Raw genomic sequence first — 12,577 nt, 5'->3', positions numbered from 1 at the left:
TTAATAAGTTACAAATCCCAGATTTGGGGTTTGGTCAAATTTGGTTTGGTCGAAATACCTCCTGAAACTAAATCAGAATGTAATATAAGGGAGTTTCCCTATTAGGATAATTGTGATAGTACTAAGGGCAGCTAGGCATCTTAGTAGATAGAGAGCCAGGGCTGGAGTTGTGACAATCTTGGTTCAAATTTGACCATAGACAGTTCCTAGTTGTGTGACCCTGGACAAGCCACTTAACTCCAATTAACTAACCCTTAGCACTCTTCTGCCTTGGAACTGATACTTAGTATTATTGATTCTAATATAAAAAGTATGGGTTAAAAAAAAAAGAGCTCCCTTTTAAGTCTGTGGTAGTAGATTAACTGGTAAATAAAAATTGAAATTTAGTATGATACTATTGGTAAAAATAGATCCAAAGAAATATTGATTTTATTCTGATCTCATTTTAAGAGGAATTGTGTTCTCCTAGTAGGACAATTTTGCAAAGTCGAAATTTACTACTTTGCATTGAGATAAAATGTTGGGAAAATGTATGAGTCAGTTACACTAAGTTACACTGCCCATCTCAAGAAATTTGATAGCTGTGTGATATTAAAACAAAGTTGTTTTATAGTATTTAGGAGGATAGCCCCATCCCCCAACCCCCACAACAATCCTGGCTAGGGTGATGTGAATTGGATAAGTAAACTCCAAGGAGGTTATTATTATACATATTAGAAATCCTTGGTGGGCAGAAATGATAAATTTAGGTCTCTAAATAAATATACTAGCACAAAAAAATGCAAATTAAATAATATCACAGTTCTGATGGTTAGGAGGAAGAGGAAAGGAAAAACTCCCTCAGCATTCCTGAATATTAAAAGGAGATAGTAGCTAACATAATCATAGCTACACATTTATATACTGCTTACCCTGAGCCTCTGTTAATGTTTTATGATTACTGTGTGGAGTGAAATTGGGGGGGTGGGGGCGACTCATACCCCCAGGATCACTCTAATGAGTAGACAGGAGACTCAATGCTCACAGAGTTCACATGACTTTATTCAGAAGCATAGAGTGAAGAAAACACTGTCAGGGCCTAAACAGCATCCTTACAAGGGGGGGAGGGAAGGAGGGAGAGAGAGAGAGAGAGAGAGAGAGAGAGAGAGAGAGAGAGAGAGAGAGAGAGAGAGAGAGAGAGAGAGAGAGAGAGAGACTCCACAGCTCCACAGCTCCACAGTCTTCCTCTAGCCTCCTCAATCCCAGGCTTCTGATGTTTCTAAACAGATGGAAATATTCCTTAGGTTTGCATTTTTTAGTTGAGTCAGGGTTTTAAGCCTGTCCAAGGCCGAAACATTCTTTGAAACATTTCTCAGGACATGTAGTGAAGATTAGCACAGTTAAAAAGTTTTGAGATTTCTCTCATAAGAATTAGGCTACCCCTAACATATATAAAGCTGCTTGGGGAGGGGGTTTCTTCTACTCTTCAAAAGGAGAGATTGATATCTCCTAGTGGAGCACATCTAGCTTCACTATTTTTCTATAGGAAGTTGCCAATCTATGATTACTAATACTAATCAATGTATATTGGGGAATAATGCACAAATTTCATTCCACACATTACTGTCTCATTTGATCCTTATAACAACTCTCTGAGGTGGGTGCTCTTGCTATCCCCATTTTACAGTTGAAGAAACTAAGGCCAACATAAGTTAAGTGACTTGCCTAGGGTCACACAGTGAGTAAGTGTGTGAGGTCACTTGAACTCAGATCTTCATGACCACAGGTCTAGCCCTCTATCCAACTGCTCACAGACTCCTAAAATCTAAGTGTCAGTCTCATTAGAGATCACTTAATTAATTTTCCTCTGTAATATCCCTGGATATAGATTTTATTTTTATTTTTGTTTTGACCCCACTTTAATTCCAAGTGTACCTCTTTCTTTTCTTCTTCCCAGTTAGATCTGATAACAAAAAATGTGGAAAAAAATGTAATCCTAGTAACAAAAAAGGGGGGAAAAAAGTTCAGCAAAACTACCATATTAACCCTATAAGACAAGTATAGGACAGTACATTTTTAATTATTCACAAAATAAGTTAAAAATCCAGTCTGTAAATGTTTTAAAAATATAAATAATCTTTATAAAAATTAAATGTATTTTTCAGGATTAATATACACATTTGATCTTATTATTCTTATCATTCCAAGAATTTTAAAAATCTGAACTAATAATATATCCACATTTTTTCTCCTTGCAAGTTCTTCTCAGGATTTTATTCCATTTATTCAAACTTCGTCTTCTCTTCTTTCCCCCTCCTCTTCTAGCTGTGAAATAAATGTACAAAATTAATGATATGCTTGAGTGAAATGGCTTATCTTGAGAAATATTTCAAAATTTAGATATTTTCATTGAACTTTTTTTTGACTAACAACTATTTCTGATATCTTCTTCTTGGGTTTATTGTTCAAAAAGGTACATAAGACTATAATGTGGATCTAAAAACACAAAACTCTTTGAACATGATTACTATAAAATCACAAATATGTTCTTAGATCATTAGATTATTACTGTTATTTGTTATTAATTCAGTTTGTATAGACTGTATATATTGCTTAGGAGCCTGCTTTTTTTTTTTAAACAGTTCAACCTAATTCAGAACAGCTCACTTAATTTTAAACTAGTGAAACACTCATTAAAAAAAGATCAAGTTGATGAAAATATAAAAGAAGATAGTGACAAGATTTGGAAGGTGCACATTTTTTAAAAAATTCTTACCTTCCATCTTAGAGTCAATACAAGTATTAGTTCTAAGGCAGAAGAATGCCTAGGTGACTGGGGTCAAGTGTTTTGCCCAAGATCACACATAACTCAGAAGAATCTGAAACTATATTGGAACCCAGGACCTTCCATTTCCAGGCTCTCTGTCCACTTAGCCACCTAGTTGCCCCAGGAAGGTGCACATTTTAAATTCTTTTGAAGTCTGGTTTTATTTTCCTCTAGTAATTAACCTATCAAGGAGAACTACTGACTCCAGCTCTCCATTCTCCTCTTTTCCCCAGGAACACACTTCTCTGTAGGTTCCAAAGCAGAATTATTTTCCTGAAGCACATGACTTGGTAGTGGTTAATTACTCTAGAAATTCCTTATAGCATTTTTCTAGAGGTCCAGGGAGCCCTCAAACCAGCTGACAATATGTATTAAAATGTTTACAAAACACATTATTAAAAGCCTTATAATGTATAGCCCAGTGAAATTGCTTGTCAACTCTGGGAGGGAGGAGGGAAGAGGAGAGGGAGACAACAAGAATCATGTAACCATGGAAAATTTTTAAAAATAAAAATAATTTTTTAAAAGTTTTATAATTAACAAGAAAACTACTGACAGCATTTTAAAAACATCAAGATGGTCCACATACTTGATTGATTTTCTGTTTCTTTCCAGTACTCCCTCCATATATCTAATAAGTTCCTAGCTATTTCAGGGCATGTCATTTTTTTAATTCCTTCTTCCATGTTGTTTTTTGTTGTCTGCATGTTATTTGTCTGTAGAACAGGAGAACATAAAGTTATAAAAATTACCTTTGTATACTTTTAAGAACACTCAGCCCCTCAACATTCACCCTATCTAGTCTCAGACACTTAGCTGTATGACTCTGGGAAAATCACTTAACATCTCTATGCCTCATTTTCCTTATCTGTAAAATGGGGATAATAAAAGAAGTTGTTTTGAAACACAAAAGAAATAATGTACATAATACATGTTTGCAAACCTTAGAACAGTATATAAATATCAATTATTTTTATCTTTTTATTTGATGATCTCCAGATGGAAAAGGAAAAATAAAAGTACTATAATGAGCCATTTCAGAGTCATCTTTGGTCAAAAAGACCCTAATAATACAGAGTAGCTGAATATTTTAGAATTATTAGAAGTTTGTTGTAAGACTTAGGTTCTCTAAGGAAGTTTAAAAATACTTTTAGACCAGGCTCTGATCATTTTGGAAGAAATAATAATAGTTCACATTTACGTAACATTTCACAACACACTTTTCTCAAAACAGCCCTGTGGTGAAGGTAGTGCAAAAGTTGTCCCCTTTTTACAAATGAGGCCTTTGTCACAGTTGTTTATAACAGTATACTCATAACAGGAGACTTTGGCTGATAGCTCCAGAGCTTTTTCAATTACTATCACTGCCTCTGACTAATGGAAGGGATTTTTCAAGATCATCTTATCTAACCCCACTATTTTACAAATGAGGAAACTGCAGCCTGGAGAGATGAAGTAAAGTGACAGCCACTTTAATTGTATCAATATGCTTCAAATGAAAACCCCTGAAGCCATGCATTTTTCACTCTACCACACTATTTCTATCTTGAGCCACCCACCAGAGTTTCTTGATCCAGCTCGGAAGAATATATTCCCATACTGTAGTTTTTGTATTGCCCCACTTTCTCTTAAGCACAGTTAAAATGTTCTTGGAATCACAGTTATTTTTCAGGGAGTGGAGTGTCAGGAAAAGAAAAGGAGGAGAAGCAAAACAACTCCTTTGTAGGAGCTCCAGGTCAGAAATTCTTGTTCAGTTATTACTGCAGAAGCTTAAAAAAAAAAAGTTTAAAGTATTAACAATAAAGAGCTAGACTGCCATCAATGCCAGCCTGTACCTGATTTCCCTGGAAGACTGGACAATAACTCTTCAGAGCAATGCGAGTCCTATTGACAAAGGCTTCCAAAGTTTCCCCCATTTCAGAGGAACAGTTGTTTGACCAATTGCGGGCAAGTTGCTCTATGACAGTTAAACAATCACTCTGTTATGAAAGGGTTGAAAGAGAAAGTGAAAACCAAGAAAGGAAAGGGGAAAATCCATGAAAGAGAAAGCTGGGGAAAGGAGAGGGTGGGGATCCGTAAAGATAGAAAGAGTGTGGGAGGCAGGAGAAGAAAGGGAGAGAAATGGAAGGAATGGAGGTGAGGAGTGGCAGAGAAAGGGGAAATGGAAGAAGAAAAACAAGTACAGCCGAGAGTAGGAGAGATGAGAGAGTAAATGGATGGATGGAGGAGGAAGAGACGGAAGAAAAAAAGAACAATTTGAGAATTCATCAAAAGGAAGTGCTATATTAGCTCTTCCAAAATTCCTTTATTCGCTGGCACTACTGAAATCTCAGACCCAAGGTTCAGTCAGAGTGAAACCCATAGGTGGCGACCTAGACCCCTCTCCCAGTCCCACCCCTGAATTCTAGGTAGTAATTTGGATTCCTTCATTCCTCTTCCTCACTCCCAACTCTCTACCCTACACCCCCACTCCATCCATATCCGTTCCCCATTTCCTTTCACCCCAACCCAGTTGAGGACCTTGTCTGCTATCCCAAAATGTGATCAATCCAGGCCAAAGGCACTCAGTCCATACTAAAGAAATATCTCTAGCCATTGTCTCCCTGAGTTCAACAGCTCAGCTTCGAACTGGCTGGATGGGCTTTCCCTTCCCCTCACTTCTCCCATCCTTCAACAGTAAACCTACTCACCTTGGTTTCACAGAACAAATTACTATCTTCAGATGATGGCTAGAGAAAAAAGACAAACTAAGAGTAAATGCTCTCAGTCCAAGTATAGATAAAGAAACATCAAAGGGGAATGATTTGTCTTCCTACCAACTCATTCCATTAAACTCATTTCAACCACATTTCAGGGAATTTAAATTATTCCTGGTGGGCTCAGTTTCTTCTCTGGATGTGTTTCCTTCTGGTCCCTTTCCTTCTGGTTTTCTACCATTTTTGAATGAGATAATATTCTTAGTTAATAAGTGCTTGTTCCCTTCCTTTCAAGGAAAGAAATGTTTACAAGGTCCTACTCAAAAGATTCCTAAATTCTTCTCTCAAAAGCTAGATTATGTATTCTAAATTTAATGTATACACAAAACGCACACACCGAGTTTTTGTCCTGAAGTAGACATCCCTTTACCCACACATGCTCATTTTCAAGAAAGCATTCTTATTCATTATGTTGCCCAAGCATTTGATTGACTATATTCCACATCCTATTAACTTAAGATAAAATTATAAAATAAAATAAATTGAGAAAAATTTGACTACTTTCAGAAAGTATCAAACTTTCCCTGAGATTATGCTGAAACATTAGACTCTTTTAGAAAGGTCATAAAAACCTATGCTTCAGCTATTGACAATTGTTTTTCTTACATTTTAAAACTGGAAAACATTTTTATTTTGCAACTAGTGTTTCTATGATGATGCATCCTAAATCCTGTCACTCACCATTTCTGAATTATACAAAGATTCCAGTTTCTCATTATATATTATATTTTCATAGTCACTGGCCATTTGGTAGTGATTGCAGCTACTGAAGTTGTAGGATAACACCATTCCAGTCAGTTGAAATAAGTTGAACCACCTGAAAAAAACTATCAAAACAAATATATTAAGACTCAGCCATCCTACTTAGAATCCCCTGACCAGTCTTGGCCCTGACCCCATGTTCTATCTACTGGCTTATAATGCCTATACTTTGAAGGGCTGCCCTTGGTTGGACTAGCTCTGGGAAGACAGACTCTATCCTTTCTCTCAAAAATGAATACCAAATAGCCTTATATTCACCCATGCTGCTGCCAGCCATTGGAGTCTCCCTGATCACCAAAGCTTGGCTGGCTCCACATTTAAAGTACCTTCCCGCCTACGGGGAATTTTGATTTTCTTTCATAGGCCAATGATGTTTTGGTATGTCATACTTTCTATTGCTGACACAAAAAAATAAGAGCAGCCAAATCTATGGAATTTTAACATAAGTAAAATCACCAGGAATTTCCCTTAACTCCTTCCTCCTTTCCTTCTGTCAGAGAATCCTGATTTTAAAAGGTAGATTCATTTCAAAGAGACATCTCTGGTCCCAGTTTCTTTGATCTTAAAGGCACCTTTACTGGCTGAGAAAGAGATTTCCCTGAGGGCATCATTCTTTCGGGGTCTGAGACTTGACTCCACTACCCCATCTGACATCTCTGACAGCTTCCATTTTACCCAATGGCTTTTAATTCATTCTGTGACTAAGGGAAAGTTAATTATGCTTTCTACGAGGACTACAGCTGGAAGAAATAGCATGGCTTGCCAGTTTGAAGATCAAAATAGAGTTGCTTAGTGCTGGCGTGTTTGAATACTTATTCCTTTTAAAGTGAAGGGGGCAGGGGAAATGGTCTGGTGGGTTTTGTAAACAAAACCTCTGCTTTTCGGAAAGATACTTTTAACCGACAGGTACCGAGCGGATAATCTAGATCAAAAAGACTAATTATCAGTGACTACAATTTAGAGGGAAGGAGACTTAGGGTGTTGTGGAAACAACACTGACTGGGAGTGTTTGTAAAATCTTGGCGACAAAGAGCTACTTTCCTTCGAGTTCCGACCTCCCTCTCCCTAGCTGCATAGTTTCCAAATGAACGCAAAGCGACTTAATACTGGACACAGAAGTCAAATTGCAGGGAACGAGATGCGGAGGTGCTGTCCAACACACAAGTAAGAGAAAGCGCAGGGAGCTCAGTTGCAGCGCCCAGCACTCCAGCATAAGGCACCAGGAGTTGTTAGACTACGAATTAAATGAAATACTAAGTTCCTAACAAGATAAAGAGAAGCGGGGGCAGAAATTTTCAAGAATTGGGGGTAGTAGATAGGTTTTGCTCTTGGATTTTCTTTCAACCACTTCCAGTTCATATGCAGTGGATGCAAAGGAAGAGGAAGGAGGAAAGGGAGAAAGAAAAATAGGAGGGGCAGCAGTTCGAGGAGAGGAGAACGAGACTCAAGGGGAGAAGAGGTCTCCAGGAGGAGAGGGAGGCTCAGGACATCGCAATCCCGCCGGGAAACAGTTCCCAAGGAAGTCAACTTTTATCTCCCAAGTTGAGAGAAGACATTCAGAGAAGAAAGTCAAAGAAGCTCACCCACTTCTCAGTCAGCCCCGCCCCCAATATATATATTCATACCCCTCCCCAACCGCATCCCACCCCTCCCCCCACTTGTTGAGTCCTGCTGCTTCTTAGTCCTTGGGAAGTTCCTAGGAGTCATCACTTCGAGATGCTGAGGCAGAGTGCCCTACATGAATCCTGGTAAATGTCACAGGCATTACAGAGACCGGGAACCAGAGCAGTGGGTGGAGCGGGGTTGAGAGGAAAGGGCATTGGATGGGAGAGAAACTAGATCAGAGCTCTGTAGAACAGCAGCTGTCAGATGCAATGCCTGCCCAGGATTGCTGATGTTTGGATTGAGAAAAGGGAATGTGTACACGACTCAAGTAATGAACAGCAGATGATTCACAGCAAGATTTGGCTGGGAATGACACCAGTGGGAACTTAGCTTCTTGCATCCCAAGGGGGGGGAAAGCAAAATTACTTTTCTTAACCAAGTTGGAGTACTGTGGGATGTCATTGAAACTTGATTTATGAGGCCTATCACCTGAACTGTAAGAATATTAGCTTAGGCCCTCACCCCAGCTGGCCCTTTGAGCCATAGACATGGAGCATGGGAAATAAAAATTAGAATTTCCTTATGAAGGTGGGAGGTGTCTGGAGGGAGAAAGGTGTGGGATATTTGGAGAGGTGATCTCAATTCTGTCACCTTTCTTTTTTTACTCATGATTGTGGCAATAATCCAGTCCTCCCGCAAAATTAAGGGGAAGCTACTACAGGGAATTTGGGAACTGTGAAGCTCTCATCAGTGCTCTCCACTAGAGCTTTTTAAGATAGGGAGAATGTACAAAGAGAGGTACATTTCAATTTGTTATGGAGTGGACTTTACTCTCACTGAAAAAAAGGACTAGAGCCTCTCAATTTTAAGAAATACCTGGTGATCTTTTCATGATTAACATATAGCAATTCAGTAAATATTTATTGTGTCTACTAGGAACCAGGTGTGATTGAAGGTACAAATATGAATTAAATACTTGCACAATTTCTCTACTAAAGGAATTTTACTTTTTTCAGGCTTGATTTCTTGTAAATGAGTTTTGGACTAAATAACCTCTATGGCCTTTTTCAAGCAAAAAGGCAGTATGAACATTCTAGGAGAGAGGCCATATCTTTGTTCTTTTTGCTTCTTAAGACCTCTGCCTTTATTCTCTTCCTGACCCTGAAATAAGCATATACAGGCAGAGATACAGTCAAATCTTTAATGTGGAAGACCACAGGCTTTTAGGAGAATTTTGATGGGAAAGATGGGCCATTAGATAATTAAGCAAATAGGATTTCCTATATGCTTGAAGTAGAAAGATGCAATCTAATTAATATTAAGTAACTGGTAGTATGGAGAGTAGATATTTGTATCACACATTTAAATTTTTAAAAATTACCTGTATTTTGGAATGATGTGTGTGTGCACGTGTGTGCGCGCACGCGCTTTCCTGGGGAGAGCTTTCAGAATATCTTCCCTATCTGTCCCAAGTCTATGGTCTGCACAGCCTGGCATAATGGATAGTAGACTGACTTTGAAGTCAAAAAGACTCAGATTGAAGTCTTGTCTCTGAAACAATCTGGCCATATGACTTTAATCAAGTTAATTCATCTCTTAGGGCCCAAGACTCTCTTTTAGATGTCATTACATATATGAAACAATATCAATAATTCTAGACCTGTGGTTTCCTAGGAACTGGAAACTCCCAGGTAAGAAAATGCCCTTTGCAGAGGCAAGTTAAGTCTTAAAGAGTTGCCTGAAGCACTGAGAGGTTCTAAGCAAGCATTTATTAAGTGACCATCATCTCTGATAGGTACTTTGCTAAACCATGGTGATAACAAAGAAAGATCAGAAAAAGGTGCCAGAGCAGAGCCTAGTATCCAGATCTTCCTGGTTTTTAGACTAACTTTCTATGCACTACAGGAGACTCTTTTGTGAACTGATGAAGAATAGAATGAACAGATTCAGGACAACAATATACACAATGACTACAACTCTGTAAATGCAATAAAATAAAACTAAACCTTGTATAATTATAATGACCAAACTTGATTCTATAAAATATGTACTCCTTTCATCTGAGAGGTAAGGACTGATAGGTATGAAATACTGAATATGATATAAAACAGTCTGTGTATTGTTTGGCTTTGCTGAGCTTTAAAAAAAATGTTAAAAAGGAAGATTACAAACAATGTGGTGTAAAAAATGACATTTTTAAGAGAAAAAATTATAAATTACAAATAAATTGCCAATCTGCATCCATGAAGAATTTCTGGACTAGGAGTTCTATATATACAAAAAAATCACAACTCTGGACTTATTAATTATACCTGGCATAAAAATTTGGGGAGAAATACTTACTTCATCGAAGGCATATTTTTCTATTTGTTCTGCATGGATACATGGAACTATAGTGGTTTAAACTAGAAAATTGCTACATTGTTGTCATATTCTTGAATTTATTGCATTTTACAGTTATGATGCAGAAAGAATCATAGAACCAAAGAATCCTAAGAGGTGGAAGGAATCATACAGATCATCTAATTCAACTACTTGTGTGTTTTTAAAAAATTGTACCCCAGAGACTTCATACCCCAGCATTCTCTAATCTTCCCAGGGTTCCCCTTTCTTACATCCTGGCTTGGGTTGGGCTATAAATGGGCTGATCCCACACCAGTTGGGGGTCTTTGCTGGGGCTCCAGCAAGTTAGGCTGCTGGGGCTCTGGTTTCTTTTTTTTTATACTCTGCTTACTATTTTTACCTTTACATACTGGATCCCTACTACATGCAAGAAACTCTTTACATAAACAAATGTGGACCTTATATATTTTAGTGTCCAATTCAGAGTGGCCAATATAACACAATACTTTGTTTCATATTTGGACATGGTTGAGGCCAAGGAAGGAGAAACAGTGGGAAACCTTATTTTTAATGTTTAGAATAAGGTAGTGGTAGATAGGATAAGATTAGGGAGTGTAGACTGTTTATTGTTTTGGGTAAGAATTTAGTTTAGGTGGTATATAAGTTTGTTAGTGCACAAATACCAAAATGTTGTTTTCAACACTATTTTGACTGTGCAAAGGTGAGAACTGTTATAAGGAAAAGTTAAATTATGTAGAAAAGTGTGTAAATTTGTAGTGTGAAGTGGCATGAGACCAGCAGGAAAATTCTGGAACTTTGAAGGAAGGGTTAGACTGGGATTGAGGCTATTAGCTGCCCTCTGGAGAATATCTGGGGATGGTAGCTACATTTCCTTAGTGGCTAATACTATCTTGTCCTGCTTGCTGTTTTGGTTGCTGTATTTCATCAAGGCAGTTCCTGGTGATCCTGAACCATCCGTAGTGATTGTGAGATCAGGCCTGGATCCTTTTGGATCTAAGACCTTCCCTGTCTCTATCAAAGGCTTACATAGACCCTTTCCTTAAACCCAACTAAGGGGGGTTTAGTTGTAGGTTTAGCTTAGACTGTTAGGTAGGAGTAGAGTAGGCAATTCACTCTGAAGAAATCTCTGAAGAGATATTTAGATCTGGGGGGTTTGGATAGATAACATAGTTTAGGATTATCCCAAATCCCCTTTTACCTTTCCTTATTTAATAAATCCAACAATCTGCCCCAGTTATATAGTGGTCTGTGTTTGTTACCTCAGTGTCTGGCTCTGCCAGCCCTGGGCTTGGGTGGCCTTCCCAAAACAGTTTAATATTCTTTTACTGGCCCTAATAAACATCTAAACTCATCCCCAAAACCCCACCAACATTACACTAGTCTCTCAAATTCTCCTGGTTTCCCATGGCCCCTTTGATAGTTAATAATTAAACATATTATTTTTACCTGAAAGGGAAGGATTTTCTTTGGCTTATAGGAAATTTCCTGCTTATATAAGTCGTCAAGTAGCATCAGCTGATAGGTAAAGATAGGTGCCAGACTCCTTTGAATTCAGAGCATTGTCAGACTTCTCTGTGAAGAGATTTATTCTAGATATTCTCCCCCTTTATAGGGGGCACAAGAAGATCCCTCTTCCTTAAGTTTCCTTGCCAACAGATAAAATTTTATTTTGGAGGATGAGGAGATATGAAGAGGAAAGAGCAGGTTAGGATTCTTGCATATATTCAATAGGATTGTCAAGTAAATAACACAGAGTCACAGAATCATAGAATTGGAAGGGATTTCAGAGGCCATCAAAGTAATAACTAACAGTTTTGGTGTCTGAGACCAGAAATGTTGCCTGATCCAGGCAACTCTAAAAATCTAGACTTCACTTTAAGATCTCTATTGAGGTGGAAACCTCTCTTTTTTGAGAAAGCTCATTCAATTTTTGGAGACTCTAGATGTTGGGAAATTTTTCCCTGTTTCAAATTGAAATCTTCCTCTCTACAACTTCCACTTATTGCACCTAATTCTGACTCTTGGATCAGCTGCTTTGAATATGTGTAGAGAGTTATAAATACTATATGTGAATAGTGATAACTATCACATAGAGGTTGAATTTTCTATTTTAGATTGGTTAAGAAAAGGTCTAACAACTGTTCTGCATAAAAATGTGATGACTTCTTCACTACCATGAATGACAGATTCCAGTAAATACTGTTAATATCTTTCATTTTAAGTGTCTCATTCTTTAAATTGGAAATCTGACTATTACTGCAAATGTCAATTTGCCTTTATGTAG

The 12,577-nt window shown here is 37.9% G+C and overlaps 1 protein-coding gene across 3 annotated transcripts in view; it reads right to left on the bottom strand.

Moving 5' to 3' along the window:
- Window positions 1-2,095: 2,095 nt before the first annotated feature.
- LOC103092330 (uncharacterized) overlaps window positions 2,096-12,577 on the bottom strand; it is a 39,860-nt gene continuing 29,378 nt past the window's right edge. For all 3 annotated transcript variants that reach the window (XM_007486592.3, XM_007486593.3, XM_007486594.3), the window contains exons 3-7: window positions 6,244-6,389; window positions 5,497-5,535; window positions 4,642-4,785; window positions 3,396-3,522; window positions 2,096-2,304 (exon numbers count right to left, since the gene is read on the bottom strand). In XM_007486592.3, the coding sequence (XP_007486654.1) occupies window positions 2,192-2,304; window positions 3,396-3,522; window positions 4,642-4,785; window positions 5,497-5,535; window positions 6,244-6,351 (531 nt within the window). In that variant the 5' untranslated portion in view covers window positions 6,352-6,389 and the 3' untranslated portion in view covers window positions 2,096-2,191. The remainder of the gene's footprint in view (window positions 2,305-3,395; window positions 3,523-4,641; window positions 4,786-5,496; window positions 5,536-6,243; window positions 6,390-12,577) is intronic.

This window comes from Monodelphis domestica, chromosome 3, assembly GCF_027887165.1.
Source record: "Monodelphis domestica isolate mMonDom1 chromosome 3, mMonDom1.pri, whole genome shotgun sequence".
Classification (NCBI taxonomy): Eukaryota; Metazoa; Chordata; class Mammalia; order Didelphimorphia; family Didelphidae; genus Monodelphis; species Monodelphis domestica.
Note: the sequence above shows the minus strand (reverse complement) of the source record. Positions and strands in the feature narration are given on the sequence as shown.